We start from the raw sequence: 26,390 nt of genomic DNA, 5'->3' as shown, positions 1-26,390 counted from the left end.
GATCCTAATGCACTGTCATTAGCACTGTTGTCTTTTTCTCCTCTTTTCTTCTCAATACCAAGGGCCAATTTAAATCGCATTAAAATCCTAAATAGCTGGCTTAATTAATGGCCCTCGCGGCTCAAGCTGAGATAATCTCCAGCCGACTAAAACCACAGCCTTCCCCAAACCGGGTGGCGAGTTTCAGCTCTCAGGGTGTTTTCGGGACGGGGAAGGGAACGGAGGGGGCTGAGCACAGAGCTCTGCCCGGACCCCGTGCGCTTCTCTGGCGGTTCCCTTAGGAAAGGGTCCTGCTGGGAGCAAGACCTTTGGGACAGCTTTGGGGAAGGGACGTGAGGATGAGTGTTGGTTTGTTGGTAGTTTGGTTTTGTTGTTGTTATTTTGTTTTTCCTTCTGTTTTTCCTTCTTTTTGATCTATAAAGGGATCATTCCCGGCTGCCGGCAGCCCGTGGTACGGCTCCCATCCGCGGCGGGTGTTATGCCGATCCTGCTGGGATAGAGGTTGCATATTATGTGCTTTTTTCGTCTCTTGCTCCACTCGGAGCTCGGAGCTGTTGTAATCTGCACAGTCCCGGCTTGGCTCTCCCTGACATGCAGCACACAAAGCATCCTTCAAAAAACTCCGTTATCCTTCAGACTCAGGGCACAAGGTGTGGAGAAACACACTCATAAACACTCACACTGACGCACGCTCGAACTGCCAAAGTATCCCTCGCACACCCTCACAGAGAGCGCAACCGCTCCCTCCCACACAGCTCTCTCCCTCCTCCCGGGCAGTACCCACGCGTAGAATCCCATGGACAGAGGTTTAAAGCTCTACGAGACACACGCCCCCCGCAACACACACAGCTTGCACCAGCTTTTCTCCTGCAGCAACGCGGGGCACAGCGCAGACTCATGCACCCCATCCAGCAACACCCAGCTGTTTTCCCAAAGTGATGATAAGTTCTTGTGGGTTGTGTATATGAAGGAAGAATGAAGTAGATTTCTGCTCTTCTGCCTTTAGATACTTTATGGGTTATACCAATGCAGCTACACTTATAGAATTGTAGTCTCACCAAAGTTAGAAAGGACCTTCAAGATCATGCAGTCCAACCATCCACCTATCACCAACATTTCCCCACTAAACCATGTACCTCAGTACAACATCTAAACTTGTTAGAATCCTGAGTGGCTGAGACTTCAGATTATTTTGTATCTTGATACAATATTCAAAGCTGACTTCCCATTCAAATCTCCCTTATTTATATTATCGTGTTTTGCACCATAATTCCTTGCTTCTCCCAGTGTTGTCTACATTTAAAACTGTTAATGCTCTTAGTAATCTTGAAAGTTGTATGTGGCTAAGAGGCTGGTCTTGAAAACTGCTGATATCTCCTCAGTCCTACTGCTAGTTTATATATATAGTATACAGATATATATATATATATAACATACATGCATATATGCATATATAATATGTATATGTATATATGTACATAATTTAGTATACATGTAAAATTGTTCAGTGCATACAGGCATGTGTGTGTTCCCTTAGCAGGAACATTGTAGAGAGGGGTATTATCTCAGGGCTTCTCATGCTGTTCTACATGATGCAAAGTTTATACTCGAAACAAATGAATAGACAAAAACAAATAACTGGGGGGAGGGAGGGAAGGAAGTCTACTATGTTTTTTCCTGACACGTGTCAATGAGTTTTTGAACTTTGAGTATTTAACTCCCGAGTTTAATGATTGGATCATTTGAGGATAATTTGGACAACATTTGCAATTGCTTGTAAGCCTTTGGGAGATGAACACTGGATTAAATAATGCTGAGAAACCCCTACACAGTTAACTGCACGGTTAGGTTTGCTGCTTGCTAGGGGGAAAAAAGGGCTGAGGAAAGACAGGTTTCTATGCCTTCGCTTTGTAACATGCTGTAAACCTGCTAGAATTTCAGAACTGAAATATAGTATAAGCTGCAGACTCTCATGAACAGCACCTGTAGATATAAATAATAAACTAATAAAAGGCATAGTGCATTATTAATATTTTATGTAAGACTAATCATTAGGCACTCATGCATGCATATGCTTAATAACATACAGAAACATACACACGAATTTAACCTGAAAAACAAAATAAACAGTACTTCTGTGCTGTTGTCATTAGAAAATTATGGTGTTTCCTTCCATTACTGCATGATATTTATGAATGAGTATCTTGGAATGGGGAGCTACCACTTCTTGAATGAATATGTGCAATATGGCATCTGTTACGATTAACAGATAAGATATAATATAGCAGAATGTCGTTGTGTAGCTATAAAAATACAGAGACAATTACAAAATGTTTGTATCTGAACTGCAAAAAAATGTTCAGTAACATCAGCATCAGTCTCTCATTTGTAATAGAAAATGATAAAGCAAACACAAATGTGGATTTGTCAATGAGAAACTGCACAAATACTTAACTCTGAAGGCATCAGGGAGACTTACCACTCAGCTGATGCCCAAGTGCATAACTGAGTCAGAATGAATATTCTCACTCTAGCAAAGCCTATTGTCCTGTTTATCTATAACCAAAATGAACCAAACTTCTTTATTTTTCTTGAGTTAGCAGGATTTCATTATGTTGACAAGATTAGACTATGTAGCTCTTGGGTTAGAGCATGTCTCTGTTGTTTTTGTAGCTTCATCTCCACAACTCTTCATCAGCATGTGCTGGCACTTTGCACCAACTTGCACTATTTGATGGGGATACAGGAAAAAGGAAGGAAAACACTCTCCCAGATGCTTGGTGCAATTATCTTTTTCAATATAACTTAGCCTACCTTTTTTTCATTATAGATGTATGAAACAAAGCATAAGTGCACTTTTCATAAAACCAGTCAGCTACGAAAAATGGGAAGCTGATAAAAATTAGTGTAGTCTCTCCTTCTTCCTTTCTCTCGAAACATTTGAAATTAATCTAGATTCACTGTAACCAAGGAGATTCGGTACAAAGCAGAACCGGGCCTGAGGTCTTTTTCCATGTGTTGTTTGCTGCACAAAGTGTAACATTTCCTCTCCCATCCTTTTCCTTTCAAAACAACTGTGTTAGCTGAAATCAACAAGAAGGTGACAGATCGGAGGGTAAAATTCTGTCTTGAAGAGGAAGTAATTGAATACAGTCAGATAAAGCCCTGAAGATGGTAGTGTGTGCCTGAAATTTTCCCTTCCTTCTTTCTATTTCCCAACTCTATCAGTTGTAATATAACAGATATCATGTCTTCATCTAAATCTTGTCTTGCTAGTGCCTTTAGACCTCTGTGTCTGTAACAGCACAGCTACCACCATCTCCAGCTGTATCTAGTGCAGTATCTTGTGGCAACAGACGATGTATGACCAATATTCACTCTGGGGATATAATCACTGAAGGAACACACAGTTGTCCTTTAAAGAGTCTTTTTACCATTCAAAGGCTCATTTCACATGACACCCATAGCAGAAAATTGTTGTGTGACCAACTAGATAATTCTACCGGCTCCAGTGTTCTTTCTCCTTGCTTTGTATCAGGATCATTTGTGCAGGCAAAATCAGGAAGCAATGGACACTGTTTTCCTATCTTTATGTACATAGCAGGCACATTTGTTGGTCTTGATTATGTGTTGGGTTGTTTTTCTGATGAACTGACAACTTCCTATGTATCTGAGCACCAAAAGGTAGTCTGTAAAGACCTCTAAAGAAATCAAAATCTACCAAGAGGAGTAGGGATATCCAGGTTGAACTGATCGCTCCCTGAAATATATTATTTGCATTTTATTTTTGAGGACATTTGTTTCTTCAGCTGCTGTTAGCATCCCAGATCTCCAACACCCTGTTGTCACAAGACCACCCAAGTGATTGAGCAAGGACTGATCCTTCCACCAGCACCCACAGCAGCATTGTGTTGATGGGAATGAAAAGTTTGTTGTTGTTAATGATGTTCAATGCAACATAAACATACCTTGTCCTCCCCTCATTGAGCTGTACTTGCTCACAATATCATTCGTCCATTCTAACATATGATCAGAGTATGGAGGAAGAAATGATGTTTGTTTGAAAGGAACAGCCCTTCATAGAATCACACAATCATAGAATGGCCTGGGTTGTAATGGACCTCAAAGATCTAGTTTCAACCCCACAGCCATGGGCAGGGTCACCAACCACTAGAACCAGGCTGCCCAGAGCCACATCCAGACTGGCCTTGAATGCCTCCAGGGATGGGACATCCACAACCTCTATGGGCAACCTGTTCCAGTATTTTATCTATGAGTGTGGTTGCACCTAGCCTTTCCTTTCACTTCCTAGCATCTTTGCTCACAGTTGCTCCTTTTTCTGTTTACCACCTGATGTAAAGACCAGGACTTGATCTATCTCCTCTCCACGGTGCTGCCCGTGGGAGGAGAGCCTTGCCTTTAAAACTGTGCACAGTTTGCAATCAAGACATAGCTTTGTCTGGAAAGCACCGCTCTCTGTTGTCGTGTCAATGAATAATTAATATACTGAAATAATTATATGCAACAGATTTTACAACCTTGTAATTTACAACTTGTTCTCTGTGTTTCTGGAAAGCAAATTGCTTAGACTTGTTTTCTCTTCCTTTTAACCCATACTTGACTTACCTGGAATTGTTTTGTTTAAGACCATGCTGTGCAGTCAAAATACTCTCAAACACCGTGAGCTGTAAACAACCTTCTACTAAATAGTAATGAGATGTGTTCCAGTAAATTCTGGTTTGGGTAGGAGCAGCTGCAGGGTAACATGTTTTTGGATTAAAGGAACAATTATTTATCTGGCATAAATGGTGCACATACTGACTTAACCTGGCAAGGAGATAACGTTAATATCACACTGATTCCATTACAGTCTCTCTCATTATAAAATTTAGTCTTATTGAAGTAAATAAATATGTAACCATTGCTACTGTTTTCTTAACACATACATGTGAGCGTGCATACATATATTTGTGTATCAGCGTGGCAAGAGATGCCAAACAAACAAATCTACTCAGAGTTAACATTCCTCACAAATGTACCTGGCAGACTAGAAGTTTGAAAATGTTGATGGAAAATATTGCTAGGTTTCTGTGCAGCCCTGCCTCAGACAAGGGGGAAAAAAATGAAAAATCTATCAGGCATGTGGTACCAGATTTCTGTATTTGAGCATCTGAACTCATAAATTGTAACTTTCGGCTCTGCAAAACTGTGCACAAGAACCCTTGATGCTTGTATGTTTTTGCTAATGCACAATTTGTCTCCGTATTCTTATGTCTAAGAATATCTATCCTGTGGTATAATTGGAAAAGTCATAAAATAACCTGCTGTACTGAGTCAGGATCTCACCCATCTGGGATTTATACCAAGAGATGTTCTTTTCTGGTTCTGCTGTCAGCGCAAATGTTTAAATATACCGTCAAGATCTGAAATTTTTGGAGAGAAATTCTGTTTGCTTTATGCAAGCAATAGCCTGACTTTAATGAAGTGCAATCCTTGTGTTACAATCCTCTGGCTCTGCTTAAGCTAGAACTGATACAATCACTTTGATTTTGAGAAGATTTACATGTGAAAGAAGGAGAAAAAGTGTTAGGATTTGGTCTAAACTGAGTGATCTCTCCTCTCCTCTCCTCTCCTCTCCTCTCCTCTCCTCTCCTCTCCTCTCCTCTCCTCTCCTCTCCTCTCCTCTCCTCTCCTCTCCTCTCCTCTCCTCTCCTCTCCTCTCCTCTCCTCTCCTCTCCTCTCCTCTCCTCTCCTCTCCTCTCCTCTCCTCTCCTCTCTTCTCTTCCCCATCTCTTCTCCCTTCCCTTCCCTTCCCTTCCCTTCCCTTCCCTTCCCTTCCCTTCCCTTCCCTTCCCTTCCCTTCCCTTCCCTTCCCTTCCCTTCCCTTCCCTTCCCTTCCGAGAATGAACTGTTTTTTTAAGCCTCACCAAGTGAGTTCTTACAGTGCTAAGAGTTTAAGGTGTTCACAGAAAAAAAAAATTGAATTATAATGGTATTTTTAAAAACACAGTTTCTTTCCTATAAGAGGAATGATGAGCACACTTCCATTCTATCCTAAGAAGGTCTTTATATCATTGTCTTTGCAGAAAACACCTGAACTCCTTCCAGTAGTGCACTGAATGATATAATATTTTATATCACTGTCACATGCAGCTGATTCTTTTTTCTCATGTTTCCCACGGGGAAGTATTGTGCATGCAGTAGTAAGATTTATTTCTTCCACATAATTTTTTAGTTAGGATGGAGAAGGCAGGTCAAAGAAGAGTATTTTGCACTTGGTGATAAAATATTTGCTAGTCCTTAAGATTTTTGCTCTATCCTCTTGGATCAGATCCAGAAAAAGTTTTCTTTTCTCAGAAATCAGCTTTGACTTGAAAGATCCATTTTACCCAAGGAGTTATTGATCACAATCTTCACTGAAAGATTTGGTGTTCATTCAGCAGTTTTAGACTCAGTCCAAGTAATTGCTGTTTTCAAAAGGTAAACAATTTCAGAACTAATCTGAGATAAAGTGATAGAGCTCAATAGATTTCAATCATTAACGACATTTGAGGATTTGACCTGACTTTAGAAGGACTATATGAGAGTTAAAAGGGAGAGAAAGCTGTTCTGGCTTCAAATTACTGCAAGCCTATAGTGCCTTTGCATCTCTGTGACCCCAAACACCTCAATGAGAGTCAAAATGATAGTTTCTCATTGGAAACAATCTTCTAATTGTTTAACCAATTGCGTTTTTTTTAATCATGAGTGACACCTGAATCTTGTTCAATCATACATCTTTACCATACTAGACACAAGAGCCTTTCAATGACATTTTGCAATTTTTGTCAAGCATGAAATCTGAAGTAGCCATAATGACCTATTCTGCATGTAAAACTTAAGAGATTACAATAAGTGAACTACAATAGTTCACTTTTTCTGAACTGAAATAGGTAATCATTCATCATTCCCAAAGCAAATGATGCAGTATTAAAAACAACAATAACAACAACACACTATGCAATTGTTTTTCATGACTGAATCTGTCAAAATGTGGAATTTGAAGATTTCCTCACTCTAACAGTTAATTTGTACTACAGGTGGTACCTGCGTTGTTAACCCCACCGACCTGTTCTGCTCTGTACCTGGTCGTTTGTCTCTACTCAGCTCCACTTCAAAGTACAAAGTGACCATTGCAGAGGTGAAGAGACGCCTTTCACCGCCAGAATGCCTCAATGCTTCCCTCTTAGGAGGTATTTTGAGAAGGTAAGGTGAAGGCAAGAATAAAAATTACTAGGCATTGCTGTCATTTCTGTGATTTCACTTTCCTCAAATAAATGTTGTTCTCTTAACCTGCTTGGGTAGGTGGTTGCAGTTTGAAAAGCAGAAGGAGACTGATTAGGGGTGAAGACAATTTCTGAGGAAAATTTTGATGAAAATAAGGAAAAATTAAGATTGCATTTATTTTCTTTACAGAAAGCTTACGTTATTATTTTATCTTACCCCCTCAGTTCAGTTATCCATCAGAGATAGACAAGTGTTGTTTGCTTTGTTGTAAAATGGAAAAAAAAAAGTTATGTATGCAGAAAATCTCACCAGCATTACAAATCTGACTCCTTTGAGAAGCTATTTCAAAGTAAATTTTTTTATCAAGTGTAAAACAGAAAGAACTATACAAAAAAAAAAAAAAAAAAAAAAACACCTAAGTCATGGAGGCTTAGGCATGCATCATTCTTCCGTTCACTTTTTCTTGCCTTATCATATAATAATCATAGAATCATAGAATGGCCTGGGTTGAAAAGGAACACAATGACCATCTAGTTTCAACCCACCTGCTATGTGCAGGGTCGCCAACCACCAGACCAGGCTGTCCAGAGCCACATCCAGCCTGACTTTGAATGCCTCCAGGGATGGGGCATCCACAGTCTCCTTGGGCAACCTGTTCCAGTGTGTCACCACACTCTGTGTGAAAAACTTCCTCCTAATATCTAACCTAAACCTCCCGTCTAGATTTTTTTGAGCATGAAAAGTATAAAGTTAGCAGAAAGTGCTGTTTTCATTTTCTTTTCATTGTGAGATGTTGGAGGAGAAGCAAGTAATTAGGTACTATTTTGCTTCTGACCCTCCATTGACCAGAGTAGACACTTGCAGAGAGTATTACAGAAAAGAAGAAAGAGGCAGACTCTGCCTCACATTACAAGTGGAAAACAAGGAGGCAACTGTAATTCAGCGAGGCATATGAGAGTTGCAGTGTCCCTGAGGCATCAACTTAGATGGCATAAGCTACTTGAATAGCCTTTGATCAAAACTAGCTGAAAAGTTATTGGCTATTTCATTGCTGTCACTGAAGGCCACACTGATCCTCATACTCACACTGAAAGTCATTTTATCCAACCTGCGATATTCTAAGATACATAGCAGTCTAATAGCTGTCTCAAGACATCTTGAAGAGTAAGGACTAGATTGCAAATTTTTTTTTCATGGGCATACATCCCACTGAACTGCCATCATTGGCACTGAAATACAGAATCTACATCTACAAAAATTTTCCTCTGCTATTTGCTTCACCCTGAAGATGCTATCAGCTAAGAGTCACAGAGATATTCACTTTAAATACTCACATCATGGACTTCATCAATAGCATTGCAAGCTGTTGAGAATGCAAGGGCACGAGACTGAGCATGGTGACTCAGTTCTCTCTTCTGTTAAAATACTAGTGATGCCTATAAGTTTTTGACCCAAACCAAATATCAGTCTTCCAAATCACTTCCAAACCTGGGACGTGATTGACAATTTAGCCAGGGGCTGCTCTGAGCTGGTGGTTTGGATACAGCAATTCTGTTTCACAGGGCAAAGAGTGTAATGTATAGATCTGATCAGGTCTCACAGAACGGACTCAATTACTGCATAGCTGGCAAGAACAGACGTAGTGAAAAGAAATACAGATTATAACTTGTCCAAGACTGGACAGGGTTAGTTTTATGTTCTGTTAGTAATCACCATCAAAGTATCTCCCCAGCAAGCTGCAATTAGGTCACACTTTCTGACATATTATATGTCCAAAATTGTGGTACCTCCTAGTGGGTAAAACCAACCATGACAACTGGGGTATTCCAAATTTGATTCCTGCCTCAGTCTGTAGGGACCTGACGCTAAATCTCAAAACATCTAGGCAGACACTCTTCACAGAATGATAGACTCACAGAATCATAGACGTATATACTCAGAATGATAGAATGATAGAATGATAGAATGATAGATTCATAGAATCATTAAGGTTGGAAAAGACCTCTACGTTCATCTAGTCCAGGCATCCATCTACCACCAATATTGCTCACTATACCATGTTCCTTACTACCACATCTACATGTTTCTTGAACACCTTCACCATCACCCTGGAGAGCTCATTCCAGTGCATCACCACTCTTTTGGAGAAGATTTTCCTAATATCCACCTTCCCTGGTGCAACTGGAGGACATTCCCCCTCATTCTATCTTAATAGAATGGATTAAATGGACTCCTAAGCTAGGGAGTCCTCAGTCTTATTTTGTGATAATTAAACATTTGTAGGTAAAAGTGAAGGCATAACTGTAGTGGTGATTATATTATCTAATAATGACCAGATCATTCATTTGGAACAGGGAAGTTCTAGGTTTCAGTCACTTCTCTATTCAATGTATAAGCATTTTAACATTAGTTATGCACTTCCAGTTGGCTGCTAAAAGGCACAGGTTCAAATTCCCTCAGGCTGAACAAGGAATTGAACCTAAGTCTGCTGCATAAGTGGATAAGCTTGAAATGCTTCAAATACTCAGGCACTGCAGAAAAGCAGGTGTGGGATGCACCAGCAACTGTTTAATGAGAACAAAGTGATGTAAGCATCCGGGATAGGGGTACAGCTAGCCAAACATGACTGGGATTTTAGCCTTAACATTTCCTATTGTCTTATCCCTATTCTTGTTAAGTGCTGGCCTTCATAGGTTACATTGTTAAGTACTCAGATCTCTATATCAGTCATATGGCGATAGCTAAAGCTGGGTTCCATGCTGACTTGTGTATTTGAGTAGCTGTCTGGCTTCCTTTTTTAGCCAGGTAGAAGAAATTGGCAGAGATTCCTTATCCCAGACTTCTGTTTATTATCACAAGTAGTTTTTTGTCTCTCTCAACTGTCTTAGGAGCCTGAGGTGGCTAGGTCAGGTATAACTGACAACGCTGTCAATATTTATATTCAGTCTTTGCAATCTCAGGTGCAGCACCCAAATCAGGGCCATGGGTCCCATAAGGCTGAAAGCTGTCTGAAGATCTGATGCGCTTGTGACAGGCATTAAAATACTTAACTTTCAAAAGACCAACCTAAAAAACTCACACAGTGCGAGTAGGTAGTGAACAACACAACTCTGACAGATTTCCCATCAATGTAATCAGAGCTAGCATTACTCCACACATTTGCCAATAAGATATATACAATTTGTAGATGAAGAAAGAACATAGTAAATATGAGTTTCTCTCTCCTGACAGAGCAAAATCTAAGAATGGAGGACGTTGCCTGAGAGAAAAATTAGACAGACTGGGACTGAATTTACCTGCAGGAAGAAGAAAAGCAGCAAATGTCACACTCTTGACTTCCTTGGTAGAAGGTAGAGTTTATAATTCTTCAATATAGTATAACCATAATTTAAATGTTTTGTGTTAAAACACCCTTCATCCACTGTGTAAAATATCATAATATGTATGCTGTACAAAGAGGAGAACTGACTTGCCGAAAGCCACAGACAGAACCAGAGGCAACATGGAAGTTTGCTCCGAGATGTCTTGGCTCCCAGCAATTTGTTTGGTCATGAAGTTTCCTCAGCATTGATCTTTGCTTTTTGTACTGGGATCTGACTTACTAATCAATGATCCAAGTGCTCTTGTGAGAGAGATGAATGTCTTATACCAGCTCTCCAAGTAGGTTTGTTTATCCTTCTTGTGAATTTCCTGGAGCTGATCCAAAGACGTGATATTTTTACTCCCCTAAGAAGTGTATTATTTAGATAACCCTTTTCCTCCCATACATGAATGAACAAAATCTCTTTTTTTTTTTCCAGATAAATTGTAGACAGACCCAGGAGATACTTTCTTGGCCTTTATTTGTTGTTTAAATACCATTCACCAAATACTGACAGGGTCTTCGAACATTCAGATGGGAGAGGCAGGTTCAAACCCCTCAGGCAAAGGGAGGAAACTCTACCTGAATCTCTTCTATTCCGGGTGAATCCACTAAGTACTCAGTTTGTTGTCTGGCTGCAAGGAGCAGCTCTGGGAATTTCAGATCCCTCTTCCTTGATGTTGAGAGCACTCAGCTCATCCTAAAGGTCAACACCTTCCAGGATTATAACCTGAAAAGTCCATACAGATCTAGGCAAGTAGAATGAGGTCTCAGCATGTATTACCACAGAATCACAGAACTACAGAAAGGCTGAGGCTGCAAGGGACCTCTGGTGATTTTCTAATTCAGCCCTTCTGCTCAAAGCAGCGTCAACCCAGAGAGGCTGCTTAGGACTTTGTGTAGTCAAAGTTTTGAATATCTCCAAGAATGGAGACTCCATAAGACAGAAAAAAAATGCTGAATCCACACCTAGGGAGAATTTTTTTTAGAATCTAAGAGAAGAAACTGAGGTCTCCATGGGCCACTGAGCACATAAAACTACAGAGAAGCTGTTCGGAAATATAGATATGTCGATCTCACACTTTTCTGTAATAAAAAGACCTAATTAAGTTGCAGTGTTATGAAAGATACCAGTATAAGGGAGTAAGAGATGTTCCTTATAGTCCTTAATGAGTCTTGGGTCTTAGCAGGGAAGAGTAAAGAGAGTTATGTGGCCAATTACTCATTCATCAGAAGAAGTGGAGAGAGGAAATCTTTCAATTGCAGGTCTGAGATTGATGTTAATGTACTTTTACTGTAAATCACAGTTAGATTCCTTTTTTCTCAGGGATGAAAATAACTTTGCTTCTCAGCCCATTGCTCATAGCCAATTTCAAAACTATTCTTGAGTCTGTGTTATTGCTTCTGTTCTTCTACTATTCTTCTGTGAGATTCTAAGTCCTAAAGATTTATACTGAGGAGACAGAGTCCACTTTGACACTGTCCACCTTGCTTTGATATGCTAAGCATGAACGTTATCAAGTGGAATTCTGGGGAAAGGTACTGCCATATATATTCACATTCTAAGAGAAATCAATTTGAAGCTCATTTTCTGTGTAAATAACCTTTGGTCAAAATCTGTAGTATGGTTGAATTCTATGTGGGATAAAATACCCTCCCTTTGTAGGTGCAGATGTCATTTCCAAGTTGCTATAACTTGTGGCTCGACGAGGCAGAAAAGGAAGCATACAGGCTCACTACAGTTTTTAGAAGTCATGAAATAAACAGCATTGTCTTTTAGTGTGTGATGTTAATGCAGAAATTGACATCATGATTTTTCAGTTTTACGGAATCTCCAGATTTCAGGTGGACAGTGCAGACTTCTTGTATAGATACAGGACTCTGTCATTCTTGATTATGGTAGATGGTTTTAAGTTTCTTTTTACTGAAACTAATTAGGTCCTCATAGTCCTCACTGTACTGAGGCCATTAATATCCCTACATGGTAAGAATGCGCGTGATCTCTTGAGTAGCAAGTTGAGCTAAGAAGAGGCAAAGCTAGTTGTATGCTTATTATGTGTATTGGCCAAAGACATCTCAAAAGCCTCTGACAAGACTAAGATGTGTCTTTGTCTAAAATAAACTAAAATCATTGTGATTTGAGGAGATCTAAGTTCATCAGAGAGAGATTTCTAGGCTGTGGTGGCCATCTGAAGATCCAGATTTCATGAAAACTATTCTGTTCTTACTTTTCTTTTTAATTTTCCTTTCCACAAGTTTGCTTCACTTTTGGTTCTGGGTGGCTGCTGGCTATTTAGTGTTGCTGCTGCTTTGATCAGGTTGCACCTTTATTGGCCTTGGCAAGGAATTCTGGGCTCAAAGTACAAATAGCTTGACAAACCAGTTCTGTTCTTTATGTTGTAATCCAAATAGAACAGCACAATGGGTGGAAAGGAAGACTGGGAGACTGAACACAGCATTGCAGCAGTGGTATGGGGTATAGCTTTGTGCAACCTGTATGTTGGGAATGCCCTTTAGTGCCTAAGCTAGATGAAGCGAAAGGCCATTTTTCCAACCAGCTCTTAAACAAACAGACAAAAAAGCGTTGAAAATCCCACACTTCAGCCAGTGCAATAAAGGCTATTCCATTAAGTATAAACATTGCCAAGACTAAGCCTTACTGCCAGATCAAAGGAGTCAAAAATATCACCAGTGAAAATAAAGAAGGATGTGAGAAGATGGGAAACATCCCTATCCGCTTGGACAGGTCACTCATAAGGCAGAGACAGCATAAATGTGACTGCAGATACAGATAAAAGAAATATATGAATGGATTTTAAAACATCTGAATTTTATACAAAAGTCATAAAAAGTACTTACAAAAAAATCTGGAATTCTTTTCATGACAAACCTAATTGAAACAGTACATTCACTAGACACAGAATTGACTGCATTCATCATCCAGGGACCAAAACTGTTGAGAAAAATAGGACACTGTTTACTTTTTTCATCCTACCAGCAACTGCCACACTTCTCCTCCACCAGCCTTTGTTTTAATATCCTTCCACTTGTACTTCCTCCCTTCTCATCCTCCAAATAAAAAAAAATCTGTTCATTCCACCTTCTGCTTGTCCCTCCTCCCCCTTGGGTAGCATCTCTGCTGTCTGGAGGAGGTGAAGCTGAAGAGAGAGCAGGAGGTTCACATGCCAAGTGTCCCTCTCCTGGGACACTTCTTCATGCCTTCACTCTGCATAGGAGCATCTCTCATTCTTACCAGACCCAGGAGAGGCTCCCGCTGCTCCTTGCACCTGCCTGCAGAAGCCTGTCAAGGTACGCAGGCTGGTCCCTCCGCTGAGGCTTTCCAGAGCTGTCTTTGCCAATTCATCTTCAGTAACTGTCCTTTTCCATCATGCAAAGCTCTCTGGTCAATTGTCAGACTACATAGGAAAGGCAGCACTGTCTATATCCACAAAGCTGCGGGCTGGATTTAAGTAGAAAAGCCAATGATCCTCATCACCCATTCTTTGCCTCTGCGGGAGGAAAGAGATCGTGATATTGCACAGATAGATTTGATTATAGGTTGAAACAAAGCAATTGTAATTGCCAGGAATTCTAGGGGTTTCTACCTCTTTCCTGACATAAGTAATAGCAAAGCAGAATAAAACCAATTATAGAATCATAGAATCATAGAATGGCCTGCCTGGGTTGAAAAGGACCACAGTGATCATCTAGTTTCAAGCCCCCTGCTATGTGCAGGGTAGCCAACCACCAGACCAGGCTGCCCAGAGCCACATCAAGCCTGGCCTTGAATGCCTCCAGGGATGCCTCCAAATCTAAGGTGAAAACAGAGAAATCACTCCATTCATGTTTCAGTATTCCCACTTTCTCCCCTATAGAGAATGTTTATCAAAATTTTGTTGTAGAAATGAAAAGAATATATTCCATAACATTTTGTGCAAACCCCTTTCCCCAGACTTATTTTTTTACTGCGTATTAATACAAGATACTTCTATTCACTGAGATTAAACATGCACATTTATGTATGGAAGTGTATCACAACCCACTTCTAAATACACTGTTATTTAGTTCCAGTTCAAAATAATGTATTGGCTCAACTATGAAGTATGATAAATCATGTTCTGTACAGTGTTTTTATGTCCAGATTTGTAGTTTTATCTGGAATTTTAGGCTCTAATTTAGAATGCTGATTCCATTTGTCGCATGGAAGTATGTGCTTATACGTATAGTTAAACTGTTATAATTTACATTCATAATCTACATCAATTTTCCCTTTCTAGTAAAAAAATATATTTAAAAATCTTTAAAATATTTGCAGACTTACTTTGTTCACACAATGCCATGGTCACTTTTACAGCCAATTTTTTTTCCTACGTATGTGCCTAGCTGATGCATCAATCCTCTACAGCTTCTTTTTTCTCTTGAATATCAGTATACTATCAGCAGTCAGTCATAATCACAATCTCAGCTACCAACAGAACGGGCAAGTCCTATAATTTTATATAATTTTCTAACATCATCCAATCACTTTTGTATTTTTGGCTCTAGTAAATAACATACACCATCTCTAGAAGGACTCATTTTAATGGCAGTTCATGTTTTCTTTTCCTTCTTTTTTGACATTATGTGAAAACATTCAAATTTCAGTTGGCTTATTGCTGAACTTATTAAATAAATGCTGACATTTTATCACATAAAATTTGGTTTTCTTGAAGAAAGCACGTTTTTCTTTCCAATGGCTTTGCTTACTACATTCTATGTGTCATTAGTTGAGTCTGACTGGTATCAAAATAGAGCTGCCTGGAGAATGGCAGTTCTACCTGATGACAGCTTCAAAGGGTTTGATTTTTATCTTCTTTCTACACCGACATGAAAACAAACCTGTCAAGTGTTTTAATGGAGTTTTGCTGAAAAGCAAAACCCGATTTTGCACTTAATTGCGCTTCTGCAGCTGATTTACTCCTCAAGCATTTATTTAAGGGACAGAAACAGAGCAATGAAACAGAAATTGTGAAGTCCTTCAATAAAAGTTTAGAAGTTCAGGCTGAATTTTTTACCCTTTCTCATTTATGGTGAACCATAGGATGCATGTTTTAGAAACAAGTCAGGTTGTATTATATGCCAGCTCGTTCTGACTCACTGTTAAAATTCATCTTATTTTCAGTGAAAATTGTTTGACTTCAGAAAAGTTTCCAGAATCTGTAAGCCAAGTAGAAACCATTTGTCTTTCCAAGCCAGAGTTGGTTGTTAACTTCTTATTCTTTTCAGAGATACTGAAAATCTATAACTATGAGTATAATTTTCAACTTTTGCATATAAAACTACTTACATCTGAGAAGGTAGTTGTTGACTGGTGTCAGAAAACAAGTTGCCTGGGAGTATTGTATGTAATGGTATCTAAGTCCAATTAGGTCGAATATACATATAATCAAGTATTTTCTTATGAAAACAAACTTATATTTCTCTGGTAAAGTTAAGCTCTTGTAAAATGATAGAAGGGAACTTTAGAAAGGTGGAGAATAGTGTTTGCAATAGATATCATTGCCTGTGGTCCATTACGCCTTGTGCTGACTCCAACACAAAATCACTTCTCCCATCGAAGTTTCCACCTTCCTTGACTTTGCCTTGTCTGTACAGAGCAAACTTAGTCTTGTTGAGCATTGAATTTGTCTCAATTCATCATCTCTATTGGAATATCTTCTCATGTCCCATTGTAGTCAGTGGGGGGAAAATAGTATTTTGTGGTGATTAACAAATGAACTAAAATAAGTTAATAATTAAATACTGAATTAAGTTGCTTAGAAAAGTTGTGGAATCTCCATGGTTGGAAATATTCAAGCCTAGGCAGAAAAAGGCCCTGGATAACCTTATCTAAAGCCCTGCTTTCAACAGGAGATCTTCAGAATTGCCATCTAACCTTGTCTTTTCAACAAATTATGATTCGTTTGCCTTCTACTTTGATACAGGGTATGTTCTTCAAGTGCTAGTTTCTACCTATTGACTGTAAAGTTTTAGCTCAGATACCAATATTCAGTCTTAGTCATATTAATTTCACTGCAGGTATTCTCAGAAGAAGTTGTTGCAGGTCTTGCATCCCTCCTAATTGTCCATCTGAGACATCAGCATGATCTCCAAAGAGCCAGGGTCCAATGTCACCATTCATGATGGCACTCAAAGTACACACACCGGAAAACAAACAAATGGATCAAAAAAACCCTAACCCCAAAGTTATTCTGGAGCACGTCCCTGTTAGTTATTTATACAGATATGCTTCAACACACACTTCTGGTAGCTGACCTGTTTCTACGTTCTACTTTGAGACAAGAGCAAGCGTGATCTCAAAGTACCTATTTCCCACCAGGGAAAGACTAACTTAGGCACAGATGTTCACACGTCAGTCAGCTGTGTTTGATCAGCTAAATCTCACGCCAGGGTTGTCAAAGTCCCAGCATGCAGATCACGGAGTGTTTGGTAAATCATAAAATCTATTTTTGGGTTCTCTGACATAGTAGAGAGGGACAGATGCTTCCAGAGGCATTTGGCACCCAGCTTGGAGCTGAGTGTCCAGTCTTCATAGCTGAAGCAGGGAGACGTTCAGTGCCTGCCTTTGTCACAGACTTCTCATAAAACCTAGTCAAGGTGTTTACACCAATTTCCCCACCAACAAAATATCAGCTGTGATCTTCATCGTCTCCCCTTTTTGTTTTGTCTGGTCAGTTTTGATCGCAAGTTTTTCTGGAAAGGGGTTTGTTTCCTGTGTTGTACTTCACTGTGGGGCATGCGTACAGTGCTTGCTGAGTTAACTCCAAGAAAATGTGCTGAAATGGATATTATTCCCACGGATCTACCTTGGGGTAGAAGGGCTATTCTTTGTTCAGAGGTAGAAAAGTGAAGCGCTGAGGTTGAATCCTGGCTCTTCAGAAAGTTTTATTCTCACTTCTCACCAATTTTCATACCTTAAATATTGATGAGATGAGTTCACAAAACTTTCACAGCTACCTGGTGTTCTATTGGCAAGGGAGGTAGTCAAACCCAAGAGTCTTGACTAGTATTTTCTCATGACAGGAGCATCCTTCCTATCTTCTGGCTGTCACCATCTGATGATTAAGTACAAACAGTTGAAATGGATGGAAATTAGTAACGGAGATTGGAAATGGGTGTCTCTAAATGTGTCTTGTTATTTATTTATACTTATGGTAGAAATTATGGAAGGAAGCCAAAATCCTAAAAACTGACTGACCTGTTTTGTTTACCCACAGGGGAGGCATTACATTTGGCCAGAGATTTCGGCTACACCTGTGAAACAGAATTCCCTGCCAAGGCGGTAGGAGAGCACATTGCCAGACAGCACATGGAACAGAAAGAGCAGACAGCAAGGAAAAAGATGATCCTAGCAACAAAGTAAGAAGGGGGGTGGGAGGGTGGGGTATGGGAAATAGTGTCAAACTAAGAAAGAAATCTGTTGTTTTTCCATTTTGAATTTGGGGGCTGGAGGAGGGAGGAGTGGGAATAAAGATCTGAGATTGTGGTGACTGCCATCATAACTGCTCAGTGCCAGAAAAGGAGAGCAAGCTTCAGCAGAGGTGCTGTAAGAGTAACCTTGTTTACCATGAGAAGGTTTAAGTGGCTGCACCCTCCTTGCCTTCAGTTGGGGAGATGTACATCTTCCCATACTAAAATGATGTGATTTGGGAACACAGAGAGAACATTATCACATGGTAAGAGCTGTAGGACAGAGCCTGGCTTTGCCTCCTGCTTGCACAACAGCAAATACAAGGATGTGTGAGCAGGAGATCTAAGCTTCTTCTGAACTACTAGTTTCTGTTAGATAACTAATGTTAGTCTGCTGAGTGAGTGTTAATTTGCAGAGGGGCAGATCCTTTCTGGCTGTAAAATTTCAAGGATTTCCATGAAGTCAAAGGCACTGGAACAATGTATGCCAGCAGGGGAGCGTTGCTAAAACCATTAAAGACACACAGAGACACCAGGCTTTACTCTAAACAAGCCACTCACCTCCCAGGAGCAGTAACATCATGTTAGGATATCATCTCATCTAGGTTAATTAGCCTTGAGGAAGGAGGAATTAGGCTTTGTGAGCCATGGGAAACTGGAATAAATAGTCTGCATGGCATAAGTTAGACCTAACACTAGGTGTGTGGTATACTTGCATGGGGTGGCCTTTAGTACAGTCATATTCCTCCTGGGCTTGCTGCAGTATTACATGAGGGGACAGCAGGGGAGCTGAGTCCAGAAGCCAAGACACTGTTAATCTCTTTCCCAGTATAGGAATGATCCATGCTGAGATATGTCCAATACAGAGGAATTGCCCTGCATTAGGGGTGAGAGATGACCAGTCACAGGATTGTCCCTTGCATCTCAGTGTCCCTATGTTTGATCAGCCTGTGGGGAACAGAATGTATGGCTTTTGTGACCCTCTTGTGTTCAGAGCTCTTCGCCCTGAAGATGACACAGAGGTGACATGCGTTGAAACCTCTCAAGCTTGTGAATGCCACAACTGCAGATTATGGTCCTCAAAGCAGAGCACTATGTGATATGGGGAAATTTACCTGGTGTGAAGTTGAGGAGACCTCTTTAATCATGTTCCTAAGCTGGTTAAAAGGAATAATAAAAGAGGAATATCATCTTACTCTTACTTACATACATTTTTTAGGGCCCAGGGGCTTTCAGAGACATGAAAATAGCTAGAGAAAGATAGATCCTCTCTGCAAGCTGTGTCTCTCCATTGATACATAGCCCATCAACAATCTGCATCCTATAACTTTGTAAGAGTGGACGTACTACTGTTCACTATGTCAACAAGAGTTAAGAATGTAAATTGCCCTAGCTCAAGGGTTTGTCCAACCTATAAAATATCATTCAACCTTAATGATAGAAATCATTTTCTCTCTTTTCTGGCTCTCGAGAGATATCATTTTGCTGCAGATTGCAATAATCAGAGGAAGACTGTCATGTTCTTCCTCCACGGAGGGACATGTAATACTCTGACTATTCTTTCTCATCACTCCGTATCTACTCTCCCATCCGAGGTAGGGAGTCATGGACAGGCATTACTCCAAAACTCTGTGAACTTTATGCTTGTAGGCTTATTCTGCACTAGTAAAGAACAAAACGTCTTTTTTTCCCTCTTTTAATCAGCACGAGCAAATTGATCGGAGCTCTGTCGGCAATCTAAGGTCAGGACAGAACCTGCTGTAGACAGAGCACTTGCTAATAGGGACCGATGGGTCAATGTGTGAGCTACTACTGCCCTCTCCTGTCTGGAAGGGGAACAGTGCTGCACAGACCAGCCCCAGATAGTACAGGACACACAGGTCCATGAGTTCCTATTACTAGCTTGGTATTTCCCTATCATACTTCCATGTATCTGATAGCAGGTAGTCTTGTTATTTGACGGAAGTGTATATTATTCAACCTACGTACATAAGATCTAGGTTTATAATATCCTTAAATTCATAATCACTCTGCCTCGTGCTTGTAAGTGAAGATACTAGAAGATGGAGTCAATTGTTCTTGCCTTACCAAAAATGAAAATGAAATTACAAGGTGGCAGAATCATTCAGAAAAAATTTTGTCTGTGGAAATAAATTGAGTGCCACTTCCTGTGTGTGTTGCCACTGTCCCAGTTGGGACAGCCATAAAAGCATTTTTTTTGGCAGAACTGGTGAGATCTTCCACATTTGGATTTTTAAGGAAAAGCAAGGGGAAATAACATAATTATTTCTGCAATTCATGGTATATAGGTGGAATTCTGTGCTGGATTTAGATATCCAACTTTGGTGATTTGGGTTTGCTTGCCCAAACATTGGTACCTACCATCGTTTGAGATGAACTGGTTATCCAGATTAGTTACCAGCAGCTGCTCCAAAAAGTTCATAGGCATCTTTTCATTACTGTGTTGCATTTGCTATTTCTTATGGATGTCTTACATGCTACATATCCATATGTGAGCACCTAAATAGAGCTCTTAATAACTACAGTGTAGAAGTCTCCATTGTCCAGTAGAAGCTCCATGTGTTATCAAGGGCATCTATATCTTGCAATCATACAGTCCATCCATCCTGAGCAGATGCAGTTCTTCCATGTACAGAACTGTGATCTATGTGCTAAGAAAGACTACGGATTTCTTCTTTGGATGCCAATAGCACTCTTTAACCTGGACAGGGCAATAAGCCTGAAGTAACTCAGTTCACCAGCCCACTCATTTCTACCTGATCTGAGGCCATCTTGATAGTAGCGCAATGAGTGAGACAAGGGATATCTTCTGCTATGGAACAGACCATTTTTAGTGGCATGTTCTGCTACAGAACAACCACTTTAATGGCTTTGTGCTAAACTACTTGACCTTCTAAAACTACCTTTCAAAAATGATTCCTCGTATTTGCTCACCAGGATCTGCTTTGGACAGTACTAGTTGATGTAACAAGGTACCGCTATGGCCTGTTCTAACACTCTGATTGTCTAGACAATGAAAACTCAGAGCCCTAGCTGACAATTACTGTGGGGAGATGGACTCTGTAGCCAGAACGCAACACACAACACAAGTGACAGCAAAGGCAGAATGAAGCTCACTTTGGATAGGAACTGAAAGGATAAGCTTGTTAGGGACAGAATCATAAACTAGATGAGCTCTTGGTCTGACCCAGTACAGATTTTTTTTTTACCTTCTCCTGATTATATACCAGAACATCCAATTGTCTATCACAAATCATTAGTTGCCTCCCTTGCAGAAGTGTCCAGGATTCTCTACCTTGTTTATTTTTAGTTTTATTTATTTATTTATTTTTAGCTGAGAATCTTGACACAGCTAATCTCTAATCATCTTTCTTTCTTTATGCAAAGTCACAGTCCATCATGGTATGCAACTGTCATCCCTTCTCCCTGTCACTACCCCAGGTAATGTCTTTTTGGTAGTGGAGGCATTGAGAATCTACTTTGAGTAGAAATCCCCTTGCAAAAGTAGGTTACTGCCTTTTAAAGGTTTTCATGTATAATAAAAAACATTTCTTCTTTTCTTTCAATCTGCAACACTCAGTAAAGACTTTTGACATGCGAAGATGGAAGGGAACTTAATTGCACGCTTGGTTCTGACACTTCTCTTTGTCAAAATATAAGAACTTGTAAGATGAACTTTTTCAACAGGTAGAAAGTAGAGGTTGGAGGAAGGAGAGAGAAGCAGTGTTGACAGAACCGACTGGGGATAGCAGATTGTTTAGAAGCCAAAATGACTGACTGTTTTCAGTTGTTGAAAGGAACTGTTTTTCCTCTAAGGATCTGATTCATTAAAACTGTATGCCACATTTACATACATTTCTGCTGAATACATCTCTTTGCCTGAAAGGCTAAGACGATGCTGTCTTTTCAAGCAGTGTCTAAGTCCATACTGATGACAAGCATTTAGAGAAAACAGGATTGGATGAAGTCCACTGTCAAAGTTGAAAATAGCTTTCTACATTCCAGTAGAAAGCCATGCTTTGTCTATGTCCAAATCCAGTAGAACAGTGATATAATGAAGAGTCAAAACAAGTTAGCAGAGTTTCCTTGCTTGTAACAGAGCCAAAGAGAGACATGTTAAAGAACAAAAAGCTGAGACTGCCCGCTTAATTTTTGTTATGTCCCTGGCCAAAAGGACAACCATTACAAGGTCATGATGAAGAACTTGAGCTCTATGTAGGATCAGATATGCAAAGCAAATGTATGCTAGCAGAAATCATACCATAGAGGTTCTCTTTAGTATTAGAAACTGAGCCCAGACACAAAGTAAGTGATGCACATGCTGTGGCATCGAGTTGAGATTTAATAATATATTATTAAAATGTTAAACTGCTTCCTTGATCTTCTGTGCATGTTGTGGAAGACAGCCTACACCAGTATCCATTTTAGGGAATTGGTTTTGATGTAGTCACATCATTTAGGAGACTAGGAGACCAAAACCATATGGACCTTTTCAGATAATGCCAGTGGGTCAGAGGATGTGAGAACAACCCCTGGCACCATTTAGCTTACTAGTTTATGTATAGTCAATATGATCTGTACTAGACCAAATCAGCTGAGTATTAAGCTAGTATCAGGCAACATAGCCAAGTGTCCTGGTTATCTAGAGGGCATTGTGCCCCTCCTGAATTCATGTTAAGTGCCTATATTCCTGATACACTTGATGGAAAAGGGGCCAATCAAAGAAGTCTTGAGACAGACATTTGGACCTCTCTCCTTTTTTAGTTTACTGAACTGTATCATAAAGCAGTTGAAAGGAAGTGATTTCTTGCCATCCAAGGTCCAGATAGCATTCTTTTGAGGGCATGCATCAAATTGAGCTGGATTGACCTCCTTTCTTCCTTCCTTTTTTCTTTTATAATGAATTAATAGCACATTCATTGAGTAGTTGACAAACTAGCTCAATAAAACAATATCACAAGCAAAAAAATATCTTATTGTTAGGTCCTATATAAAGATATCCCTAGTGCTGAGGCAGGTTGAAAAGGAGATAGAGGGGGAAGACAGACTTACTATCCTTTTTAAAGACCTTAGACTGCTGGGAGGTCAGACAAGGTTCCCATTGCAAGATGCTGAAACTAGGATCATAGGTCCTACCTACCAAAAGTCTTCATTAATGGGATATATTAATCCTAACATGGTTTCAGAGATGAATTATTCCTCTTCAAGAGATTCTATATGTTGTCTGCTCTGGGAATTTGGTACAAGGAGGTGAGGGAGGATTAATTAGTCCTTAATTCCTTTAACACTACCTCTTCCAAGTATTTGTTACGAATGAGATCACCCTGTATGAAGTGACAGTGTTAATGGGGATCATCATTTCATAACGTTAGCCCTATCTCATTTAAGGATATTTGCTTTCTTTTTAGACAAATATGTAAAGAATTCCAAGACCTTCTGAGTCAAGACAGGTCACCCCTTGGATCCTCCAGACCGACTCCAATACTAGACCTTGACATCCAGAGACATTTAACACATTTCAGGTATGATTTTGAAAGAAGAGCAATTACCCAAAATGCGCAACTTTTTTAAATACTTCATATGAAGATATAATTGTATTTGTTCCCTTACTTAAGTCTATATGTGTACATATAGACTGCGGTATTTTCTATATTCTGTTGGTTATCTGTGCCTGCTAGAAGCTTATGCTTACCCAGCAAAGTACCTGCAGCTGTCTGTATTCACCCTGCTGCAAGGGTAAGTGAGTCAGTCATTTTCCATATCTACTGGTCTAATCTCCTTATCTGTAGATGTGAGCCAAATCATAAGCTAATCAAGAGACAACAAAGATAGTCCAGAAGTGTGGAAATCCACATTCTCAGCTACACTGGCTATATAGACGAATTAAAATAGCAATGGATAGAGGAACAATTCAGCTGCATCCTTATTCATTTTCTAAACAGTACCAGTGCTTCCTCTATGCTTGTAAATTCATTTGGCATTGTGTCACCATGATCATCCTATTCTATATAGTATGTAGATACTTTAGCCTCCAAACCACGCTGGCCTCAAAGCAGCCTGTTTGCTGAGAATGGTCCTGCTATACTGACTCCTGAACAGCGCCTTGGAATCATCTGATAGAATGGAAGTTGGCTCAGACCTAAATTGTGCCAGAGTGCTATAAACATGTAGACTCAGTTCTTGTGCCCATGCTCTAGCAGTCTTTAATTTCTTGGTGTAGACAGCCTAAGAAGCTGCCATAAAATTAAGATTTGCTATATATGAACTCTGATAGTACACTTCTTTGGAATTTTATCCAAATTATGGATAGAAGCATGTAGACAGCGTACGATTTGCAAGATTTGTTAGCTCAGGTGTTGCTGCACATCTCCATATTTTCACTTTATGTTGTGTGCTAGATACACAAGTGATGGAAAAATCCCTTCCATAGGGCCATGCTGAAGTAATGAGATATCTAAGATATTTATCAAAGATATATGAGGAAATATCTTAGAGGTTCTTCTGCCATTGCGTGGATTACAGAGTATATGACAGTTTGTAAACCAAAATATGAAGTGGGTTTTTTAATACTGTAAAACCCTAGGTTGATGTTACATATTCTTTAGTGCTATGAGATGAGATACACTCTGTTCATTGGATGGGCAGAAAGCTTCCATGCCTCAGTGTCCCAACATCTTTTAGTTATTAAGATCCTGACAGAGCATCAGAAACCTACCAGCTAGGTGTTATGGTACCTAATTTTTAGTCCCTCAGGCTTTGAATGGCATCCAAAGCACCCACCATCCCACTTTTTCCACCTATGTGTTTCAGCAAGGCAAGGGAGCTGGGGTAATGCCTGGTCCACAAATATACACATTCCTTTTTACTTGCATAGAGTAGTGTTTGCCCTATTCATATCTCAACACACTAAGACAACCTCTATTTTATTCTTATGCATTGATTTGCACACATAGGCACACATCACCTGCCTCTATGCACACTTTCTCTTTTTTTCCAAAACACATAAATACACTTACATATTAAGGAAAACATACTTATTTACACGGAATGTTCAAAGAAGGATCTTAATGGGTTACCTAGGCTCGTGGAAAAATAGTTACTTCCCCATTACAAGCACATAAAGTAAGTAGAATAGAGGATAGCTAATCCCCAAGGATTCCTGTGTTTAAAGAAATGGCAATAGGGGTAAAATGCCGGCAGCTTCAGCTACAACAGCTGTCAACTGGTACAGCTCCCATCCTTCTTTCTCTGCCTGACTATAGTGTGTTGGAGTACAAGGCTTCTGTATGTGGTTCCTGGATCAGTCAGTACTTTCTTTTATACCTGCTACAGGCAATAAGGATTGGACTGCAGATGGGTATCTGGAAAAGTACAGGTCTTGATCCTTCATGGATGCTTCCCTAGGCTTAAATTGAACTGCTGTTTCTGATATGTGTGCCTGAGGAATTCTGAGTACTGCCAGACCCACAGGCTGAGCTGAGACCATGTGCCTTCTCCATCTATTGCACAGAACTTGAGGTCGCATCCAGCTTCTGAACCAGACCTCTAACTCTACTCACTGACATGCGTGTGTCTCCATTTCAGCCAGGTGTATAACGTCCTGCCATTGTCCGTAGGGATCTCATCTGTTTAACTATTGCAATCTGCAGTGCAATTAACCAAGACTAATATAAATATCAAACATGTGACAAATTTCTCTCTAAACTCCATTGACTGATAAGTCTGGTCTAGTTCTTGGGATCTCAGCCAACTGGCAGGCATGTATACACTCACTAATATTGTAAATTTAGTGTAGGCCAAAAAAATCACAATTTTCATCTCCTACATGCGGCAGTCTTCAGACCTACGTTGTCTATCACTCTACCACAACCTGCCTTCTTGAGATTAAATATCACAGAAGGCAAATAAACCTGTCTCAGATGTCAAAGAAGGTGTGAAATTTTAACTCACTGTGTTTTCAAGGAGAACTGATTATTTTCTGAGTCAAGAGAGATTCCTTGTTAGTGATTGCTTGGTTTGTCTGTCTTTCTCTGACAGATGATCCTCAGACTGAACCAACCCCTGTCACAGGACATTTGCTGTTGAGGATTATCTGAGGATGAGAGATGAGGGAGAAATTCATATACAAGGAGAAGGTCCTTGTAACCCAGGAACAGCAGTCACTGCTGTCTCAGATGTAGCATAGCCTCCTACTGGTTACAAGCATAAATAGCTGTTTGTCATTGTACACCCATGGGGAAGGGTTTCTTAAGAAAAAATACTGGAATTGTCAACCTAACATACAGCAAGCTAA

General features: G+C 39.9%; 1 protein-coding gene across 1 annotated transcript in view; it reads left to right on the top strand.

The window, feature by feature from the left end:
* TFAP2D (transcription factor AP-2 delta) overlaps nucleotides 1–26,390 on the top strand; it is a 55,357-nt gene that overhangs the window by 10,231 nt on the left and 18,736 nt on the right. Inside the window, exons 4-7 of the mRNA NM_001135785.2 lie at nucleotides 7,080–7,245; nucleotides 10,498–10,616; nucleotides 17,884–18,025; nucleotides 23,506–23,619. Coding sequence (NP_001129257.2) covers nucleotides 7,080–7,245; nucleotides 10,498–10,616; nucleotides 17,884–18,025; nucleotides 23,506–23,619 — 541 coding nt within the window. The remainder of the gene's footprint in view (nucleotides 1–7,079; nucleotides 7,246–10,497; nucleotides 10,617–17,883; nucleotides 18,026–23,505; nucleotides 23,620–26,390) is intronic.

Source organism: Gallus gallus, chromosome 3 (genome assembly GCF_016699485.2).
Source record: "Gallus gallus isolate bGalGal1 chromosome 3, bGalGal1.mat.broiler.GRCg7b, whole genome shotgun sequence".
NCBI classification, from domain to species: domain Eukaryota; kingdom Metazoa; phylum Chordata; class Aves; order Galliformes; family Phasianidae; genus Gallus; species Gallus gallus.
This window is presented reverse-complemented; position numbering and strand designations above follow the sequence as displayed.